This window comes from Neofelis nebulosa, chromosome 1, assembly GCF_028018385.1.
Source record: "Neofelis nebulosa isolate mNeoNeb1 chromosome 1, mNeoNeb1.pri, whole genome shotgun sequence".
Lineage (NCBI taxonomy): Eukaryota > Metazoa > Chordata > Mammalia > Carnivora > Felidae > Neofelis > Neofelis nebulosa.
Genome location: NC_080782.1, coordinates 49,475,267 through 49,496,497, shown reverse-complemented (window position 1 = coordinate 49,496,497; position 21,231 = coordinate 49,475,267). Strand labels below are relative to the sequence as shown.

Sequence of the window (21,231 nt, the reverse complement as noted above, 5' to 3'; positions counted from 1 at the left end):
TTTTATTTTTTTTAAGTTTATTTATTTGAGAGAGAGAGAGAGAGACAGAGAGAGAGAGAGAGAGAGAGAGAGAGCACACAGGAAGAGGGGCACAGGGAGAGAGGGAATCCCAAGCAGGCTCCACACAGCCAGTGGAGAGCCTGATGCAGGGCTCAAACCCACAGACCTGGGATTGTGACCTGAGCCAAGCGAAGTTGGAAGCTTAACTGACTGATCAGGGGCACCATCCAGGTGCCCCCATCAGTAGGATTTTTAAAGCAATACTTAGATGAAAAATTAGGCCAGGTATTTTACATATTACATTCAACTACTGTAAATAGGGGGTCACGTATAATTATTGTAACAGAAAATATTGCAAAACATTTTCATTTTATTATATAAATTTTATTATATAAGCGTTCCTTATGAAATGATTTTCACTGTCTCTTAAAGCAACTTCTGGAGCATATAGTATTTCTGTTATTTCAAGTTTTTCAGTTCTGGGATATTATAAGGAAACCTCCCTAAAAGCAGTATGTGGCTCGGTTTGTTCTGATCTTCCTCAGGACTATACTCTGACCTATAATGGCCAAAAAATAGTTTGTAAACAAGTTAGTTTGACATTATTTGCATGTGAATCTTCTTAATCATGCAAAATATTTTTTGTTTCACTGTTTTGATTTCTTTATATTTCATTGGAATGGCATTTTTTGTTGCATTCTTCACATGCATTTTCATTTAGGAAAGCCAATTTCTCTAAAATTTATAAAAATATATTTTAGTCCCCTTGAAGCAAATTCAGCAAACCTAGATGCCTTTTTTTTTTGTAATGTTAACAATAGTAAGCAATTGTTCAGACCAAATAACTATAGATACGTAAATTCACAATGAATTTTATTTTCCCTTAAGAACACAACTCACTCTTTGAGGATCTTCTGGGCCTTTATGTAAAGTTTTAGTGCATCTTTTACCTTTGTCTAAACTAAATCCAATTACTTTGGGGCGCCTGGGTGGCTCAGTCGGTTAAGCGGCCGACTTCGGCTCAGGTCATGATCTCGCGGTCCGTGAGTTCGAGCCCCGCGTCAGGCTCTGTGCTGACAGCTCAGAGCCTGGAGCCTGTTTCAGATTCTGTGTCTCCCTCTCTCTGACCCTCCCCTGTTCATGCTCTGTCTCTCTCTGTCTCAAAAAATAAATAAACGTTAAAAAAAAATTAAAAAAAAAATCCAATTACTTTAATAGCATTTTGTCAGCAGTTCCATTGAGTGTCTGCGAGTGGTTTATAATGTGAAATCTGATATGTGTTTCATCAAATATTCTAGCTTTGAACAACAGCTCCATAAACTAGTGTACATAATCTTTTTTGTTTCAAAAAAGGGGACATCATCAGAGGCACAGTTGTAGCCATGTTCTCTAGTAATAAATTCAAGCTGTGTGTGCTCATATATGTGGCACAAAAATGCTCCTGGATTTTCGGTTAAAATTGCCATTCTCATTGGCTTGCCCTCTTTCCTCACCTAGGGGCCTCAAGCTTCCCCACTTTCCAAGCAGGACGCATCCCTGGTATCAGTGGCAGCACAATGCACAAAACTTTATTACACTTGTAGGCTTCTGCATTTTAGGACATGGGCAAGCAATGAGGGAAAGGTTCTTCTGAGGCCTGAAAGGCATTGGGCACAGAGTGGATGTTTAGGGCTACCAGTGCTGAAGCAGCACTGAGTATCAGATTGCCAGTGACAGAGACGCATGATGCATGAATCTACTCAATAAATGCATCGTTTTGTAGGACTTTGACATTCAGGGCCTGGTCAAGTGTAGAGCTAGGGACAGTGGCGTGTTTAGCCTAATTTAAGCCATTAAGGGTCAGGGCCTTTTCTTGGCCAATATTTGATGTGGGTAGATTCTTTCCCTTCAATCTCTTGGTGCATCTCCTTGTGTTCAGATTCTCATTTTTCAAGTTTAGGAAGATATGGAACCTCTTCCATGAAGTCCTCCTTGATATTGCCCTTACCCTTTCCATCTTAGCCCCAGCTGGAAAAACACTCTCTTTCCTCTGATCTTGAGAAATATTTGGTGTGCCTGTCTCTCGAGATCCCTTAGGATAGAAGTGCTGTGAAGTATATTGTTATATGGTTAGGGGTTAACACCTTGGACCTGGATCCAGACTTACTGGACTTTGAATTCTAGAGCTCCCTCCCTTAGCACCTTTGAGATCTGTGCCTCAGTATCTGTATCTGTAAAGTGGGTGCAAATAATAGTGCCTACCTCCTATAAGTTGTGATATTTAAGTGAATAAAAACTTATTTTTTGTGTTTTTTAAATGTTTATTTATGTACTTTGAGAGAGAGAGAGACAGATAAAGGGAGAGAGAGAGAAAGAGAGAGAGAATGAATCCCAAGCAGGCTCCACACTGCCAGCATGAAGCCTGATGGGGGCTTGAACCCATGAATCGTGAGATCGTGACCAGAGCCAAAATCGAGAGTCAGATCCTTAACTGACTGAGCCACCCAGGCACCCCTAAGAGCACTTTTTCTGATGCCTGGCATGAGAAAACTCAATAAATAAATAATCTAGTGATTATTAGAATCAACATATTCTCCTTTACATTCTTGTTCACTATGTGCATTTTTAAAAATCCTTTCTACAACTCCAGAAGTTCCTTTAGGTCTGTGGCCATAATTGATTATATAGTTTTGCAAATAGTATTCAAGATGTGTTTCTCAAAGCAATGGCATCCCAGCCTTCGAACAAGTTCAGGGTCCCCAGAGGCAACGGCTTTTTCAGATCTAGCCTTCCTCTTCTCTGGTGTTATAAACCAAATTGTGTCCCCTACTCCCAAATTCCTATGTTAAAATCCTAACCCCCAGTACCTCGGAATGGGACTGTACTTGACAACAGAGCCTTTATTTAACAAGGTCGTTTAGGTAAAATGAGGTCACATGAATGCATCCTAATGCAATATGCCTGGCGTCCTGCTAAGAAGAGGAAATCAGGACCCAAACACACCCGGAGGGAAGACCATGTGAAGACCAAGGGAGAAGTCGGCATCTAAAAGCCAAGGAGAGAGGCTTAGAAGAAACCAGCCCTGCTCTGTGCTGATGGTGCAGAAACTGCTTGCGATTCTCTCTCCCTCTCTCTCTGCCCCTTCCCCCCAAAGATAAATAAACTTAAAAAAAAAAATTAAAAAAAGAAGAAACTGACTCTGATGTTACCTTGCTCATGGATTTCTAGCCTCCAGAACTGTGAGAAAGTAAATCTCTGTTGTTTAAGCCACGTGGTCTGTGGTGTTTTGTTATGGCGGCCCTAGCAAATGAATACACTCCTCTGCCCTATTCTCTCCCATCGTGAAAATGCTTCCCCTTTCCATCTGAAACCCTTCAGTACTTTGGCAGGTCCCTGCTTCACAAATTGTGAAGTCAGTGGTCCTTCTCTTGTGGGAGTCTTTTGTTTTTTGAGTTTATTTATTGACAGAGAGAGTGCAAATAGGGTAGGGGCATAGAGAAAGAGGGAGAAAGAGAATCCCAAGCAAGCTCAGCACTATCAGCACAGAGCCCGATGTGGGACTCGAACTCACAAACTGTGAGATCATGACCTGAGCTGAGACCAAGAGTCTGTCGCCTGAGTCACCCACGCACCCCTCCTGTGGGAGTTTTTGGTGCTTGTTGTTTTGTTTGCATCTAACACAGACTTCCATGTTCTTAGCCCAGTAGTTTTCAAGGTATGTTCCATGAGAGGATCATTCGTGTTGCAGAGAAAGGGGTTTCCGAAGTCATGGTCACTGTGTGATGTGGTGTTATTCCAGGCTGATTAGGCTGCAGGACTCAGAGCATTGCAGATCTTCGAGAAGGGAAACAGCATGAGCCGTTCCCCACGTGCATGTGACCACAGAACCCTCTTACCACTGAGCATCTTTCAGGACTAATACCAACCGTGCCCCAACTACACCAGCTCAAATGTACAACCTCTAATGATGAGAATCCTTGGAAGTGGCAACACATAGCTGAGAAAGTCTTCAAGTTTGTGAAGTAGGCCCCTCAATGTAGGCCACTGGGACATTACCTGAAATCAGGATATTAGACCTGGAAAGGACCTCAGATCATTTTGTCCAATTTGAAGATAAGGAAATGGAGGCCCTGAGAGATTAGAGGGTTACCCCAGGCCACAGGCGAGGGGGAGACACCAATGACCTAGGACTCATCTTTGTGAGTGGCCTTTGGGAAAGCTGCTGCTGTGAAAAACATGAGACTCCACACACTGGTGTCAGTTTTCACACACAACTTTGTAGTGTTCTTCTGGTGTCATCCTTTCTGAGGAGTGTGAGAGGTACCTTCAGCCTGGTAACTCCCTTGCCACCATGCTGGGCCTCCTCCTGATCCCAGGCTCTGTTCAATCTCCCTCACCCAAAGCCCTGCAAAGTCCAGTGGCCTGAAGTCTAGTTTTGGGGTCGGGACTGGTTGACCAGTACATTAGCATGACAGCAAAAGCCCAGGCTTTGAAGCTGGGTTCAAATCAGAGTGGTCACTTAGCAACGGTGTGAAAGTGAACACACTGCACAGCCTGTCTGTCCAAGGTGGGATACAGCACATAAAGCGACTGTGGCTGATTCAAAGGAATGGAAGAATAGGACTTAGCATGCTGCCTGCACACATTAGTTCCCATCCTTCCTCTTAAAATAGAGATCACTCAGTGAGACTATGGAATTCTGAAGAGCAGCAACTATTGCCAGTATCTTATCTAGCATAAACCAATTTGTAAAGGTAATGCCTCCAGCGAGAAAGCAAAGCCAGCCATTAGTTTAGGGCACAATGACCAGCTATACCTTTATCACCTTCCATTCTCTTTCAGACTGTTTCCTCAGTCATCGGTGTTCATGTGGCCTTCCACAGATCAAGGAGCCCTGGAACAGGACCAGGAATCAAGACCAAGATGCTGGTTTGGAAGCAGTTTTAATGGAGATGTAGAGATGGAAATGTTTATCAACTCAACACAGGTACCCCAAAATACAAAGCAAAATATCATCTTCAGCTGCATAGCAAATATGATTTAAGAATTGAACATCATGATTTGATCACAAGCGTAAATATAAGTCACCATAAATAAATGTAAATTCATTGTACAAAAATTCCCAACAACTCTTAATACAAATATGGTACATTTGACAGTTTTTGAAACAATTTTTTTTAAACTTTTTAAAACCTAAGATTTTTTTTTCCTGCTTCTTAGACACACAAAAAAATCAAATCAAAAGGAGGCAGTAATACCAGGGAGGAAAGAATGTTAAAGCTGTTTGGTATTCATAAATAAATGTTGCTGGCGAGCCAGGGAAATGAAATGTCTTTCATTTAGGTGAAGACCTCAATTTACCAGGATCAAGTCTCTTGAGGATAATAGGATTCTACCCAAGGGGTCAAATTCAGGGTTACAGATGCAGAATTGGAAGGACAGGTTATTGAAATAGCAGTCTTCTCAAATGGATGACCCAAATCTCCACAAAGGCAATGATCATGGATTTGGAATAATCTCTAGGACTTAATAGCTAGTCACCTATCTGAAAGAGCCACTGTCCCCAGACAGGACTGAAGATTCTCTGCAGCTTAGAGATTTTTTTTTGGTGCATTTTGAAGGTGTGTTCCCCATGTAGTTCTATCATGTGGTGTGTGTAGCCTCTCCCTTTTGCCTTTGGCGCATCTATGGTCACCAAGAAGAAAAAAATTAAAAAATCAGAATAGGAAGTCGCATCTAAGGATGAGAGGATCTGCCGGTCCACCCTGAATCACTTTCCTACCCTACAGATATTTTCTTTCATGGCTCAGAAGGAGCTCAAAGCCCAAGTTAGTGGTGGAAAGACCCTCTACAGCAGTGGTCCTCAGATTTCCTTGTGCAACAGTACAACAAAGAGGGCTTGTGGATAGTGCAGATTTCCCTTACTCTGGTTAATTGGTTTGAGGTACGGCCCAGGAATCTGCATCCAATGTGCTAATCTCAGGACATGTTGATATAGGCCTTTGGACCACATTTGATGAGCCCTTCTTTCCTCCCTGGTGGGCACAGTGTATCACACAACCTCTTGCTATGGACTGTTTTGCTCTTTCCATGGGGTTAAAATGGGCCATCTGTTAATGGTAACCATTTCCATTCATCCACCCTAAGGGAGGGGATCATTATTGTTCTATTTTTCTCACTTTTCTTTCTTCCCTGGGTTGGGGATGAGATATCAAATGTCTCACTTTTATTTTCTTACAAGCTCAGGGTCCCAGGCTTCTTTGAGCAAAGAGGTGCTCTGTAATGAGACATTCATTCCCAAAGCTTTCCATCCTTCTAACTAGTCTCCCTATGCTCACTGGGAGATTCTGCAGACTTTTGGTTGAGTCTGAGAAATGCACATAGATATGCCCCAGGCCTCAAAATCTAAGTTAAAGAGAACTAAGGATGTTGAGAGTAAAAGATAAAATGTCCTAGGAATCTTTCAGCTTCTAGGACAATGGAAGTACTGATTCAGTAGAACAGGACTCCTTTTCTGGGAGTGCATCCTGGTATTAAAAGCTCATTGACAAGTGTTATTTATATTTCTCACCTCCCTGACTCCAATATGTTTTGGGCTTCTGTTGAAATAACCCCTTAATATTTTCTTTCTCATGGGAGTGTTCCTTGATGAAAGAGTCTGTGCAGAGAAGCTGTCCCTAATTTGGTCACTGGCTAATGCATGACTGACTTGTTCCATGCTGCATCCCCAGTGTCCACTGCCCTGTGCAGCTTGGTGCTCACAGTATTTGCTTGATGAATAAAGGAACCGCCTCCTCACCAAGCTGAGATGGTCTAATGGCTTTCTGTTTGGGGCTATAAAATTCCTGGCTGTATTATTTTAATAAATACTGTTTCTGCACAACAAGCCTGACCATCTTCCTACCATAACTTCACTAAGTAAGATACGATTATGAATGCACTTTTGAGTTCTCTCTAGGAGCACCCTGAGAGGGGAGTGGGGTTTGGGGAGTCCAGGGACATCCAGGGCCACCACCATCTATCATGGTGTCAGTACCAGGAACCTCGTCTTCTGTTTCCCATGGCTCTCAGTGTCTGGTCCATGACTGCTGTGGGTGCTAGAATCCTTGGCACCCAGAGCAGGTGGAGATGTCACCTCGGAAAATGCGGGGAGGGAGCCAGAGGAGAGGGAGTCGGTACATGGACATAGTCCTGTCAGCTCAGACTGGTATCTCGGGGTACGGCCATGCTCTTTTCTCCAGCTCTGAGACTTCACTTCTGAGGTCACATGTGGGCACTGGGTAGGAGGTCACCATTTGGGAGGAGGTCTTGAGAAGCAACCATGGATGTGGGGTGGGGCTGTGAGATGGAGAAGGGGTGAGACTAGGGCTCTTAATACAGCTGAGGGGAAAAAAGAAAAGAAAAAGCACATACTGCCCTGTTTCTTTTGATTTTTTTTTTTTCATTTACGCTATGGAGAAACCACCATGGAGATGTCATGGGAGAGCATGCACAGGCCCAGCCCTTGGGAGGTGTAGATGTGTTTGGGGAGGTTCTTGTTTGTGTCCAGGCCTATCCCATATGCTGTCCAGGAGGACCCTGTTGCAGGCTGGCCATGGCTTTCTCTCTCCTGCTTCTTCTCCTCCAGGTCGAGGGTCTGCAGGACCTTCCGCCTAGCAGGTGGTGGCCAAGGACTGGTGGATGGGTGGCTGGAAGCAACGTACGTGCTCTACGGTGGAGCTGTCCGTCTCCACGGACTTCATGTACTTGTTCAGGATGGCAAAAACCTCATTGTTCAAGATCTGGTACTTCCTAATTCTGTCTGCCATCTTCTTCAGTGGCTGCAGAAGGACAGGGATGTGCAGGTTAGGGGCAGGAGGAAGGGACAGAGGGGAAAAAAAAGGAAGAGCAAGAGAAGAGTTCAGTGAGGTTGGGCTCCAAGGTCTTGATGCTTCAATGATCACGTCACTCTCTTGCTTAAGGGCCTTGTAGGGGTTTCCAGAACTTAGCAATCAAATCTTAACTTGGCCATAAAACCCTTTGTGAGTTTTGAAACTTACTACAAAGCTAGAGTCATCAAAATAGTACGGCACTGGAATGAAGACAGATACACAGATCAATGGAATAGACAGCCAAGAAATAAACTCCTCCATATATGGTCAAAGGATTTTTAACAAGGGTACAAAAAAACATTCAATTGAGACAGTATGGTGTTTTCAATAAATGGTGCTGGGAAAACTGGATATTCACATGTAAAGAATGAAGCTGGATCTTTACCTTACACAACATAAAAACAAAAACCAAAAACAAACGTTGAAATGGTTTAAAGACCTAAACATAGGAGCTGAAACTATAAAACTCAGAAGAAAACATGGAGGAAAAGCTTCATGAAACTGACTTTGGCAATTATTTCTTCAATGTGACACCAAAAGCACAAGTAATAAAAGAAAACATAGGGGTGCTTGGGTGGCTCAGTTGGTTAAGCGTCCGACTTTGGCTCAGGTCGTGATCTTGCGGTCCGTGAGTTCGAGCCCCACGTTGGGCTCTGTGCTGATAGCTCAGAGCCTGGAGCCTGCTTCAGATTCTCTGTCTCCCTCTCTCTCTGACCCTCCCCCATTTATGCTCTGTCTCTCTCTGTCTCAAAAATAAATAAACATTAAAAACAATTAAAAAAAAAAGAAAACATAAACTGAACTACATCAAAATTAAAAACTTGTTTGCATCAAAGGACACTATTCACAGAGTGAACAGGCAACCCATGGAATGGGAGAAAGTATCTGCAACTCAGTATCTGATAAGGGACTAATATTCAGAATATATAAATATATCCAGAATATATAAACATATCCAGAATATATATCCAGAACATATAAATATATATAATATCCAGAATATATAAATATAAATGTATATATATACACAACAAAAAACAATCCAATTAAAAAGTGAGCGAAAGGGGCACCTGGGTAGCTCAGTCAGTTGAGCGTCTGACTCTTGATTTTGGCTCAGGTAGTGATCCCAGGGTCATGGGATCGAGCCCCTGTGTTGGGCTCTATGTTGAGCATGGAGTCTGCTTAAGATTCTCTCTCTCTCTCTCTCTCTCTCTCTCTCTCTCTCTCTTTCTCTTTCTCTTTCTCCCCCTCTCTCTGCCACTCTCTCCCACTTGCATGCATGCTCTCTCTGTAAAAATAAAATACATCTTAAAAAAAGAAGTGAGCAAAGGACTTGAATAGCCATTTCTCCAAAGAGGATAAACAAACAGCTGATAAGCACATGAAAAGATTCTCAACATTACTAGTCATTAGGAAATGGGAATCAAAACCAGAATGAGATACCCCTCCACATCCATTATGATGGCTATTACCAAAAACCCCAGAGAATAACAAAGGCTAGGAAGGATGGGGGAAAACTGGAACTTGTGCATTGCTGGTGGGAATGTAAAATGGTGCAGCCACTACTGAAAATGGTATGGCAGTTCCTCAAACATTAAAAATAGAATTAGCGGGGTGCCTGGGTGGCTCAGTTGGTCAAGTGTCCAACTTTTGATTTTGGCTCAGGTCATGAGCTCACAGTTCGTGGGACTGAGCCCCACACTGGGCTCTGTGCTGACAGTGTGGAGCCTGATTGGGATTCTCTCTTTCCCTCTCTCTCTGCCCCCAACCCCTGGCCCATGCTCTCTCTTTCTCTCTCTCAAAATAAATAAATAAACTTAAAAAAAAATGGAGTTAGCATATGACCCAGCAATTCCACTTCCTAGGTATATACAAAAGAAATGAAAGCAGGAACCTGAACAGATATCTGTGCACTCATGACCACAGCAGCATGTTCACAATAGCCAAAAAGTGGAAGCAACTCAAGGGTTCATCAGTGATGAATGGATAAACAAAATGTGGTATATGCATACACTAGAATATTATTCAGCCTTAAAAATGAAGAAAATTTTGATACAAGCTACAACGTGGTAAACCGGGAGCACATGCAATAATCCAGTCACAAAAGGACAAATACTGTATGATTCCTCCTATGTGAGTCCCTGGCGTAGTCAGATCCTAGAGACAGAAGGTGGAAAGGTGGTTACCAGAGTCTTGGAGGAGGGGAGACTAGGGAGTTAGAGTTTAATGGGAATAGTGCTTCAGTTTGGGAAGCTGAAAAAGTTCTGGAGATGGAAGGTGGTGACGGCTGCGTGACAGAGTGAGCGTACCTAATGCCACAGCACCACGCATTTAGAGAACGTTAAGATGGCAACTTTGATGTTTTATGTATGTTCTACCACAATGGCAAAAAACAAACACAAATAAAACAAACACCCTTTATGAGGTAGCTCTTGTTTCCTTCTCCTTTCAGCTAGTCCTAGAGACCCACGCTCTGTTCCAGCCACACATCTTCATGTCTCTGTGCATTCGCTATGACTGTTCCCTCTGCCTGGAACATCCTCCCCACGCTGCACCCCATTTTTTGCCTGGTTATTGGCTGCTGGTCATTCTGGACTCAGCTCAAGTGCTGTCTCCATGAGACGCCTTCTCTGGCCACCCCTCCCCACCTGTCCCCTCAGCCCAATTTAGACAGCCCTTGTCAGTGCGCCCCAGCGGCCCCGCTTACTCCACGGCCGCGTTTCTCCCATCCCCGTGCCTGTACGACTTCCGTGTTCAGTGAGAGTTTGTGTGGATGAGGCACCGGTATCAGCAGTCTGACTGGCACAGGGAAGGGGTAATTCAGGTCTGGAGCCCGGCCCAGCCCTGCGGGGTGACCTGATTCATCCCAGCAGGTTATGAGCAAGTGACTCATGGCTTCCTATAAGAAGGTCCCCGGCCACTGAGCATCTTTGTACCTACCTGTGGTGTGGGGACTTGGCCTCCACAAGCAGCTCACCCTCCTTTTCAGATGAAAGCCTGCCTGTCAGGCCCGGCCCCGCCTCCCTGGCCCCAACCATGAGCTGCTTACCACATTCTTAATGACCTCATCCTTCCCGTCCTGCCTCTGTACTTTTAGCAGGTGGTAACAGAAGTCAAACAGGTCGAAGCGACGCTGCTGGCCCAGCAGGACGATGATGGAGCAGCCGGCCCAGTTCAGACCATCACCAAAACACTGCCTGGGAGTGGGGAGAGGAAGCAGCTAGAGTGAGGGGCAGGGAAGGGCAGGGGGAGGGCTCTGGGGCCAGGAGTACAGACAGTGAGCAAGCCCGTCCCTGGGTCAATCCTCTTCATCTGTAAAGTGGGTACAAGGGAAGATGTGAGCATACGTTCACTTGTTCCAGGGACCGTGGTTACGTTATAAATCCTCCTAACCACAAAGAGGTGTCAGCCTATTCGCCACTGATGGAAAAATCACCTTTGCGGAAAACAAATTTGCAGGGAAAAAAATTCAACCAGTCCTTGAGATTTACGTGGCTGATTAGAATTCAGATGAGAATGTGTCTGACCTCTCTGTAAAGGAGCTACAGGAATGCTTGTGAGGCGAAGGACCATCTCAAACCAGGGGACCAAGTGGCCCACGCAGGCTCAGAGGGCAGGGATGGGGCACGGTGTGTGGACGAGCAGACACTATTGGTGTGGGGCGGGGGGGAGCTGTGAGTCCTCCTGGGCTGGTGAGGCTCAGCCTGCATGCCTCCTGCACGCAGCAGCATCTTGGGCGATTTTGGAGGCCGTGGGGTCGTCTCTCTGCTGTTTTCTTGTCCTCAAGCAGCAGCTGCAGCCTGATGGGCAGGTTTCCCTGCTTCTCCATCACCGTGGCTAAAGGGAAGGCCCAGCAGCTGCTCTGAAAACAGCTTTCCCGGCCCACTCCCAGCACCACTGCCTCCAGGATTCTCTGCCTCTCACTTGCTTGTTCTCCAGGAGGACAGGACTTGTCTTCTTCACCACTCTGTTCTTGGTGTGTGTAGCTGGGTGAGGGAAGGAAGAACTGGAATCTGCTTCTGTCTTCTCTGGGGGTAGGACTGGGTTACTCTAGAAGGCTTCCTGGTTTTCAGGAGTGTAGGCCTCATGAGGCAGGACTGTGTGAGCAAGTTAGGGCATGAACCTCAGCTGGGGAGGCCTTGCTCTCTTTTCTATGAATCCTGGAATTTTGTGAGGGGTGAGGTGGACACTGGGCTTCTCAGTGACAAAGCCTCAGCAGGGCTCCCTCCTGCCCACATGATCAGGGCAGCTTCCGGTCTCGGAAAAACCAGGCCCTGAGGGGTCCTCGACCCCAGGGCACATGCTCACGCACACACTCCTCTGCCTCCAACCACTTGTTGCTCTTCCTGGAATGTCCTCTCCTCCCCTCTAAGGGTTGAATCCCAGGCAATGTTCAAGGCTCAGATCTACTGTGTGATTTACATTCCAAAAACTCACTCCGCTCTCTTCTCAGGCACCTGTCACCCTTCCTGCCCTTCCTGCCAAGCAACCTCATTCAATGTGCCTTATGTCTATGCATGTTGTCTCTGCTCAGCCCTGTAAACTCCATGAGGCCAGGAACCATCTACTTTTGCTCAGTACTGGTGTCTGTCCAGCACCTGGCACATCTATGTATTCAGCGAGCAGCTATTGGACAATCTGCCCCTGCCCACCTTTCTGGGTGAGCTCTGGTAGCCTGGTGACTCTTGGTCGGGGGAGACACACACGTCAGGTGGTGACCCAGCCTTCCCGGAGGGTACTCACTCGGCTGTGAACTCGTTGGTCCCCACAGGGATGCAGTAGACGAACTGCATGGCACTCCAGAGCCGGTGGAACTCTACACACTCATCAACGTGCATGACGCCATTGGTGGGCGGTGGGCCCCGCCAGATGGGGTCCTGTAGGTAGCTCCGGATGCGTGTCAGGATGACCTCAAACATGGACAGGCCGCAGCACAACCGCTCCTTGGTCAGCAGGTCGCCCTCCCGGGCGATGGCGATTTGCTGGGAACAGAAGAGTGCATAAACCTTTTAGCCTTACCTCGGACCCTGTCTTCCACCTCTCATGGGGGATTCCCGAACCCTACAGCTGGCTGTACCTGGGATTCATTTACCCACAGCAGGGCACTAACTTTGTAAACCTTAGTGCAATAGTAGGGGGTCTTGTGGCAGGACTTACTTGTGGTAAGTAAAATCTAGGAGCCATCAAAGAGGAAGAGTCCATTAAAAAAATCCAGGTCTATCACATCATGGAATGTCATGCATCCACTGCAAAGACTGAGATGAAACTACTACTAGTTCACACTCACTGAGTGTGTGTGTAACACGTCAGGCCTGTTCTAAGCTACTTATACCTCACATCAACCCCATGAAAGAGGGAACGATCCCATGAAACACTGACACTGTTATCCCCGTTGTACAGATGAAGAAACTGATGTTCAGAGAGGCAGCCAGTGAGCGGTAAAAGCTTGGATTTGAACCCTAGTCTAGATCTATGGCTTAAATTATTACGTGAATACACAGCAAGTTTCAAAAAAGGATGTATACTATAATCCTATTAAACACATCAACAACATACAATCCCAAAGACAAACAAAACTATATGTGGTGTGTGAGTGTGTGTGTGTGTATGTGTGTGTGTGTGTGTAAGATAGTTTAGAAGGAAATGTCAACTGTGGGAGCAGATAGGCTTGGCAAAGCACACAGGATTTTCACTTTTTACTTTAAATACTTCTGTACAGTTGAATGTTCTACAAAAAGCATATGTTACTCTTTAAACATTTGCCACTGATTTTACAGGATCATCTCCTATTAGAAATCCTCTAACCATTGTAAACTATCTCTATTAATAATTTAAACTGGCTTCACATGTAGGTCCTGGTTACTGCATCTCTAATAATCAGCCGGCTAGACAAGCACATCAAAATACATTACTGTCTGCATTATGAGTAAAAATGTCTAGGGGGGGAGATCTCAAAACCATCTGCAAATGGTAGATAGACATTAACATTTAAGGTCAAAGTAAGGTCTCCAAATCTTGGGACAAGGCTAAAGAGTACTGGTCTCTGAGATGGAGAGGTCCACATGGCACTCACGGGGTCAGCTCTCCAGAAGGAAGTCTCCCCAGAGAGCTCATTTGACAGAGTGCCTGGAAGGGGCCTACCTGACTTCTCCCTTTAAGCTATCATGCTGGAGCCCCTAGAAGGAGAGCAATCTCTAAATTAATCCACAGAAGGAAATAAATCAGGAAACACAATGCTGGATCCCATTAGGAAAATGGGCTATGGGCTTAGTTGTCATGACAACTATAAACTGAAAGAAGTCTAGCACAAAAAAACCCGTAAATCAGGGAAGACAAATTTGTGTTTCAAACATGAAGGAGAGGGAACCCTGATTCAGGCTGACTCATATTGATTCTATAGGCAGAGAAAGCTCCTGAGCAGAGAAGAGACCATTTAATTTGTCACAGTTGGCTAGAAGTGTCTTCAAAAGAATCCTGAACCTGGTGTTTCATTCTGTTCTTACCAGGCAACACTCTAGACTGGTATTTGGACCCTGAAAGGGCTCTCCACTCAGAAAGAGAGGGCCTAGTACAGGGAAGGTGCTCAGTAAATAAATAAAGGGCCCATATTTGTTCTCAAGTCATGGATATTCCTCTTCATCAGTTAACACAGAGAATTCTGGTTCACTAATTAATCTCCTGGGCATCTAGGTAGTCTGAATCAATCCCCAGGGCCTGACAATCGTGTTGGGGAAAAATCAGCAATGGGTTTATAAATCTGTAGACAGACTTTGAACTCTGGTGACCTCCCCGCTACAACCAACCAAAGGGCCCGAGACTGAAATGGTTTAGGGGCTTTGTCCCTTTGCCTTGGAGAAGCGTTTACCCTTACAGTTTCTCCTGGGAGGGAGCTGTAACACACAGTCACTTGGATAAATACGGAAAAACATTTTCAAAACATTATAAAATAAAAATCTCCCATGAACCCCATTACCTAGAAATGTGTAACACGTCACGTCTAAGAAATGAGGTTTCCTAGAGCATGGATATATGATTTGTGTTTATGTATGTGAGTGTGTGTATGCATCTATATTTAACAGAATTTGTTTATCTTGCTTTTTTTCTCTTCAGATAGCAGCAATCTAAGAAAACTATTTCCTTCAATATTTTCAGTACTCTAATTTTTAATGGTTACATAAAATGGCCATTGATATATCATCATTTATCGAGTCTTCTACACTTTTTTATTTTTATATTTTTTATGTTTATTTATTTTTGAGAGAGAGAGAGAGAGAAACAGAAAGAGAGAGAGAGAGAGTGAGCATGAACAAGGGATGGGCAGAGGGAGGGAGACACAGAATCGGAAGAAAGCTCCAGGCTCGGAGCTGTCAGCACAGAGCCTGACACGGGGCTTGAACTCACGAATTGTGAGATCATGACCTGAGCCAAAGTCGGAACACTTGACCGACTGAGCCACCCAGGCGCCCCTTGAGTCTTCTACTCTGATTATTTTATTTTTTTTTTTTATAAATTTTTTTTTTTTCAACGTTTTTTATTTATTTTTGGGACAGAGAGAGACAGAGCATGAACGGGGGAGGGGCAGAGAGAGAGGGAGACACAGAATCGGAAACAGGCTCCAGGCTCTGAGCCATCAGCTCAGAGCCTGACGCGGGGCTCGAACTCACGGACCGCGAGATCGTGACCTGGCTGAAGTCGGACGCTTAACCGACTGCGCCACCCAGGCGCCCCTACTCTGATTATTTTAAAGTGTTTACAAATTTTCATTATTGCAGACAATTCTTAAGCAACTGTCCTCCTATGTAATACTTTTTAAGCTTATCTCTGATCACTTTCTTAGGATAAAATCCTAGAAGGAGGAGTAGGACGATGCAGTTGAAGTGTGTACATATTTTAAAAGGCTTTTGCTACCTAGCAGCACACTGGTCTGCAGACAGGCAGAAGCACTCTGTACCCTCTCCATGAAGTCCGCACCTTTTACCCTCATTAGCACTCTGTTCTCAGTAAGCAAAGTTCTTTGCCAACTTGAGAGATGAAAAATTGTACCCTAGTCTTTTAATTTCCATTTCAGTGATTACAGGTAAGGTTGAACACTTTCACTTTTTGTTGGCATTTATACTTTTCAGGGTGTGAGTTTTCTTTCATGTCCTTTTTCCTTTTTGCTTTGAAAAAAGTGCACTAATGATTGTTTGCAGCAAAGGCCCTCAATTTGTGACTTGGTTTTATGTACATATATATGGGATGTGTTTCATATACATTTCATCCAGTTCTTTTCTATCCTAACTCAACGTGGGGGGGGGGGTGGATTTTTCTCTCTCTTCCTGCCGTTCTTTTCTGAGTTAACAAGGGAACAGAAAAAGCATCTGTGAAAATAAATGTGGAAATAAATTTCTTCATGGAACACTTTGATTACGTTTAGTGCCCTTTGGAGGAGAATGGTATCTCGATATCCTTGGTATCATCCTTTGTGTTTTTTGAAAGTCTTTTAACTTATTTTTGTTCATCACAACAATCATGAAAGACGGCTCAACTATGGCAGCCAAACACCCATTAGCTCATTTAACAGGCGGGGAAACAAAGACTGAGATATTCAATGTCTAGCAGTAGATTATGCATCAATTCAGGTGTGAAGCTGGAACAAGGACCCCTGGCTAGTGTGCTTTCCATGGTAGCACCAGAGATCAAATCAGGTCACCTGACTATGTCCCAGAAATCAATGCAAACAGTGACACCATCAAAACCTCTTGACTTTAAACATGTGGCAGGATCTCCCTTGTTGCTCACTTAGATATTATGTGAGTCCCCTGAACCCCAGCTAGCCTGGAAGGTCATATTTTGTTAACTTTTCTTCGGTCTATGGGATGACTAAATTTTGGACTATTCCTTGAGGGCTGGGAGACAGAAAACTGGCACTTCCTCTCCAGCCTCCAGAATGTCTAGGCATTTGTTGGTCAAATACTCAGCATTTGACAAATTGAGATTTCTAACAGTCCCAAGGAAATGGTGTTCACCAGAACAGGGAAGGAATTTACAGTCTTCTAAGTGGAAACACATGCCAAACCCTGGATGTGAGAGGCCAGATTCTTGTAGGATGACACCAACAGTGGAGCAGACACATTTCTATGTCGCCGGCTTGGGGGATTTCTCCCTAAAAGGAAATCTTTAGAGGACTCCTCTGCTCAGCCTCTGAAGGCCAAAAAAAAAAAAAAAAAAAAAAAAAAAAAGTGTGCATACTCCACAGGATCTGAATTCTCCCCATGGTGACTCCAAGGACCCAGATGCCACTGAACACTGAGTCACGGTTTTCAGTAGGAGGTGGGTGGCACACAGGTGGTCTGGTGATGGCTGCTCAGGAGCCTGAGGACGGAGCAGATCGGGTCCTGCCGTGTGCTCCAAATACTTGCCCTGATTTTTGAGAGAAGAGGCTGCCTTCTGCCCCCTCGCTGAGGATGTGAGTCCTTCAGACTCATCAGCTTTGGTGGTACAAGCACAGAGGACCCATGGAATGCAAGTCCGAGTACACACTGGAACCCCAAACCTTTTGAACAGTTGGCAAAGGCGAACAACACACACCCACCCTGGCTCGTCTCACCAGGGCGCCCCATTCCTCTACCTGCGGAATTCCTCCCCTGGCCTCCTGAAAATGTGCAGATCACTCAAATCAACTTGGGAGGAGACAGCACGAGATCCTTGTTGTATCCCTCCCCTTTTCTCTTCCTGATTCCTGCCACTGTCTTGAGTTCTCTGAGGCAGGGGTCCTGCCCCACTCATCCTCATGTGCAGAACAACTGGCACTGGTGTATAAAAATTTATTTTTGTTTCAAAGATTTTATTTTTAAGTAGTCTCTACACCCGAAGTGGGGCTCGAACTCACAACCCCGAGATCAAGAGTCGCATGCTCTATTGGCTGAGCCAGCCAGGCGCCCCTGCAAAAACTGGTTTTAATTACAGCATTAACACATGAGCTTATTCACTTTTGAAAAGATTAGAGCATTACAGATAAAGCTGACGTGTCCTGTGATCACTGCCCCGTCTCTGTCTCTTTCATCTCTCTTCAGAGGGTGCTGCTCTTATGAACTACAAGTATACCATCTTTCAGGAAAAGCTTCACTGATATGGTTTTGTTGTACTCATTCTTCACCTAACTGTGCTCTTATGATCGATACACATTGATGCACCTAGATCTCATTTTTCCTTTTCATTATTATATAGAAAGTATTGAGCATTCAATGAACTTTACCACATTTTGTTTAGTCAACCCTCTGTTGGTTGTTTCTAGTTTTTGCTTTAACAAACAATGTTACAGTCAACATCCGTGTTCCTGTGTTTTTCTAGCAAAGATATCCAGAAGTGAATCACTGGTTCTCAGGGTGTGTGGAGGTTGAATTCTGAGAGGCAACTTACTCCTGATACTAACAGAATTCCTGATGCTAATAGAAGCACAATAGATACTTGTCTGACTTCCTTCTTTCTGGGTGGAATAGCTGATATACGGTGTAGAAGAAAGAACTCAGGCCTGAGAAATAGCAAATCTCATTCCAGACCTGACCCTGCCACTAACAGGCTTTGTAGACATTCCTCTCTCTGTGCCTCAGTCTCCCTGCCTGTCAAATGAGGGGGTTAGACCAAAGGCTCTCCTTCTAAAGTTCCTTTTGGTTCTCAGAGTCCACGATACAAGTATGGTACCTGGGGCACCTGGGTGGTTCAGTCGGTTAGGCGTCCGATTCTTGATTTCAGCTCAGGTCATCATCTCACAGTCTGTGGGTTCGACCCCCATGTCAGACTCTGCGCTGATGGCGTGGAGCCTGCTTGGGATTCTGTCTCCCTCTCTTTCTCTGTTCCTCCCCTGCTTGCTCTCTATCTCTCTCAAAATAAATAAAAATAAATCTTAAAAAAAAAAGAAGGATCGTACCTGAGGGGTCCCCAGCCGCTCTATCAGAGGGACCAGGTGAAGAGGGGCATACTTGGCCTCCAGGCGTTTCATCCGGACCTCCAGACGCTCCCCTTCTGCAAAAGGAGCAGCAGAGCAGGAAATGAGACTCAGGGCACCCTGGGGGACCTGAGGAACGAAAAACTCCCAGAGGACTGGTGACGTATCTGTGTTCCAAAACTTGGACGGACTGTGTCGAATTGCTCTCCTTCGTTCTGGAAAGTGTGATCGGGACTCACTACAAGGAAAACGTTCTATTATCTCTGTCCAACAATAGAATTATCTGCCCTGTGCGGCAGTGAGTTCCCCATCATTCAAACAAATTAAAAGAAGGCTAGACAGGAACACATTGGGGATGATCTAGAAGGACCAAGGAACAGGGCCTGGAGTGTCACTTCCAATTCTGTGATTCTATGAATATCAAATAGCGGCCCAAAGCTTTATTTATCTTTTCTGACTGCAGATCTGAGTTTATTGTGATTAAGTGGGCATGAAGTTCAAATGCAAGTTGGCTATTTAGCAGCTGTTAGTGATTTCTTACCTTTGATGTAGACTCTAGGCAAGATGTTTTGGAAGGGTGCAGCATGGAGCAAATCACAGACTTCCTCCTGAGACTGCAAACAGAGATGGAAGGAAAGAAAAGGGAAAATAACATTCATTTTAAACCACGAAGAATTTTCATTTCTAAAAACTTGAGCACCACAGGCAGCCAGGGTTAAATTTTGGCTCTTCTACTGACTAGCTGTGGCATCTTAGGCAAGTTGCTTAATCTCTTTGAGCCTATTTATTTACCTATAAAATGAGGACCAGAATACTACTATTTAATGAGTTTTTGTAAGGACTGAGAGAAAGCATAACCTTATAGGATAGTCCTGGGCACATAATGAGTGTGCAATACATTTTTCATTATAATCTTATAAGAAATTTGTTGAGGATTTCAAACGAGTGACAGAGGAATCAAACAGAGATGATGGGCCCCAGAGCCTGTGTCTGTCTGATTGGTTATGAGGCTTGCAAGCTCAAAGCAGGTGGCTTGGCCAATCTGCCCACCCACCGACACGTATGATTCTATGCAAAGGCCTGTGTCTGTTTGGTTTTCTCCACACCAGACACCAAACAGTGAGATCAGAGAAACTAGAATCTAGGACAGATCCGTTGTGATGGTGACTTATTATGCATAAACGTGAGCTTTAGAAAGGCTTAAAAAGAGGGAAGAGTCGGCGGAGGACAGGCCTGGAGGACAGGGTCTAATGAGCTTGCTGTCCCGGGACCAGTGTACAATCACTGGATCTCAGAACAGAGGATGGCATAAGAGGACCAAGAGAAGCCACGCCCCCCATGGCTCTTCTTTAAACTGTGGGGATTTGGACTGGGTAAGACCCAGGCTTCATTCAACTCTGGCACTCTTGGATCCTGAACATCTGAGAAAATGAGGAGTATGAGTGCCCTTGGCTTTCCTTACCCAAGCATGGGTGGAATATGCTGTCTTGGAAATCTGGAAGGCTGGCTGCTCAAGAGGGGAACCCCCAAACTCCTTTCTCACTATAGGTCAGTCCTTGAAGCGAGCTAACAGAGGAAAGACAAGTGAATCCTTCAAAAGGACTCTGATCTCAGTGTCTTAGCCAAAGGGGAAAATTTCCCTCTTTCTTAATTAAGTTATTTTCTCCCATAACCACTAGATCAAATCACCTAGTCTTGATTGCTATTTGTAAACTTAGGTCCTCGGCTTCATCGTATCAATCTAAAACTTGGCTTATTGATCATTCAGGCTACAATTTATTAATATGGTGAATTACATTGATTTTTTTCAGTGATAAACGAGCCTTGCATTCTGGGCATAAACCTCAATTGGATGTGATGCATGATCCTTTTTATGTACTGCTGGATATTATTTGCCAATATTTTATCGAGGATTCTTACACTTTTTTAATGAGGAGCACTGATTTGCTGTTTTCTTTTTTAAATGTCTTTGGTTTTGGTATTAGGATAATGCTGACCTTGTAAGATGATTTGGGACGAGTTCTCCTCTTTTCTGTATTCTGGAAGCAACTGAGCAGAATTGGTATTATTTCTTCCTGAGACGCTTGGTAGAATTCACAAGTGAAACCATCTGCATGTGGAGTTTTCTTTGTTGCAAGTTTTTTTTTTTTTAATTAGAAATAAAATTTTCTTAATAGACATAGGATTGACTATTCAGGTTACCAATGTTTTCCTTGCATGTGTTTTGGGGGTTTGCATGTGTCAAGGCCATGGCGGCTCCTTTCACCTCTCCCAGGCTCCCCACTTGGACGTCCAGCTCCTTGCTAAATATCACTGCTTGGATATTCCACACCTCCACATTTCTAAGGCTGACTTTCCCCTTCCTCCCCGCTTTGCTCACCGAATGTCACATTCATCTCCTCATGTGCCCAAGCCCAAAACCTGGGGCTCGTTTTCCTTCTCTTCACTTCCCAT

General features: G+C 44.6%; 1 protein-coding gene and 1 long non-coding RNA gene across 6 annotated transcripts in view; both read right to left on the bottom strand.

The window, feature by feature from the left end:
• Positions 1-4,897: 4,897 nt before the first annotated feature.
• The window catches only part of CYFIP2 (cytoplasmic FMR1 interacting protein 2), a 129,567-nt gene continuing 113,233 nt past the window's right edge, over positions 4,898-21,231 (bottom strand). For all 5 annotated transcript variants that reach the window (XM_058721446.1, XM_058721460.1, XM_058721453.1 and 2 more), the window contains 5 exons: positions 19,319-19,391; positions 18,760-18,854; positions 12,594-12,832; positions 10,900-11,047; positions 4,898-7,799 (listed from right to left, as the gene is read on the bottom strand). In XM_058721446.1, coding sequence (XP_058577429.1) covers positions 7,632-7,799; positions 10,900-11,047; positions 12,594-12,832; positions 18,760-18,854; positions 19,319-19,391 — 723 coding nt within the window. In that variant the 3' untranslated portion in view covers positions 4,898-7,631. The remainder of the gene's footprint in view (positions 7,800-10,899; positions 11,048-12,593; positions 12,833-18,759; positions 18,855-19,318; positions 19,392-21,231) is intronic.
• LOC131507133 (uncharacterized) lies at positions 15,111-18,749 on the bottom strand. Its single transcript, XR_009259352.1, has 2 exons — positions 15,582-18,749; positions 15,111-15,329 (listed from the first exon to the last, which is right to left on the bottom strand). It is a non-coding gene; the product is annotated as an uncharacterized LOC131507133 (long non-coding RNA).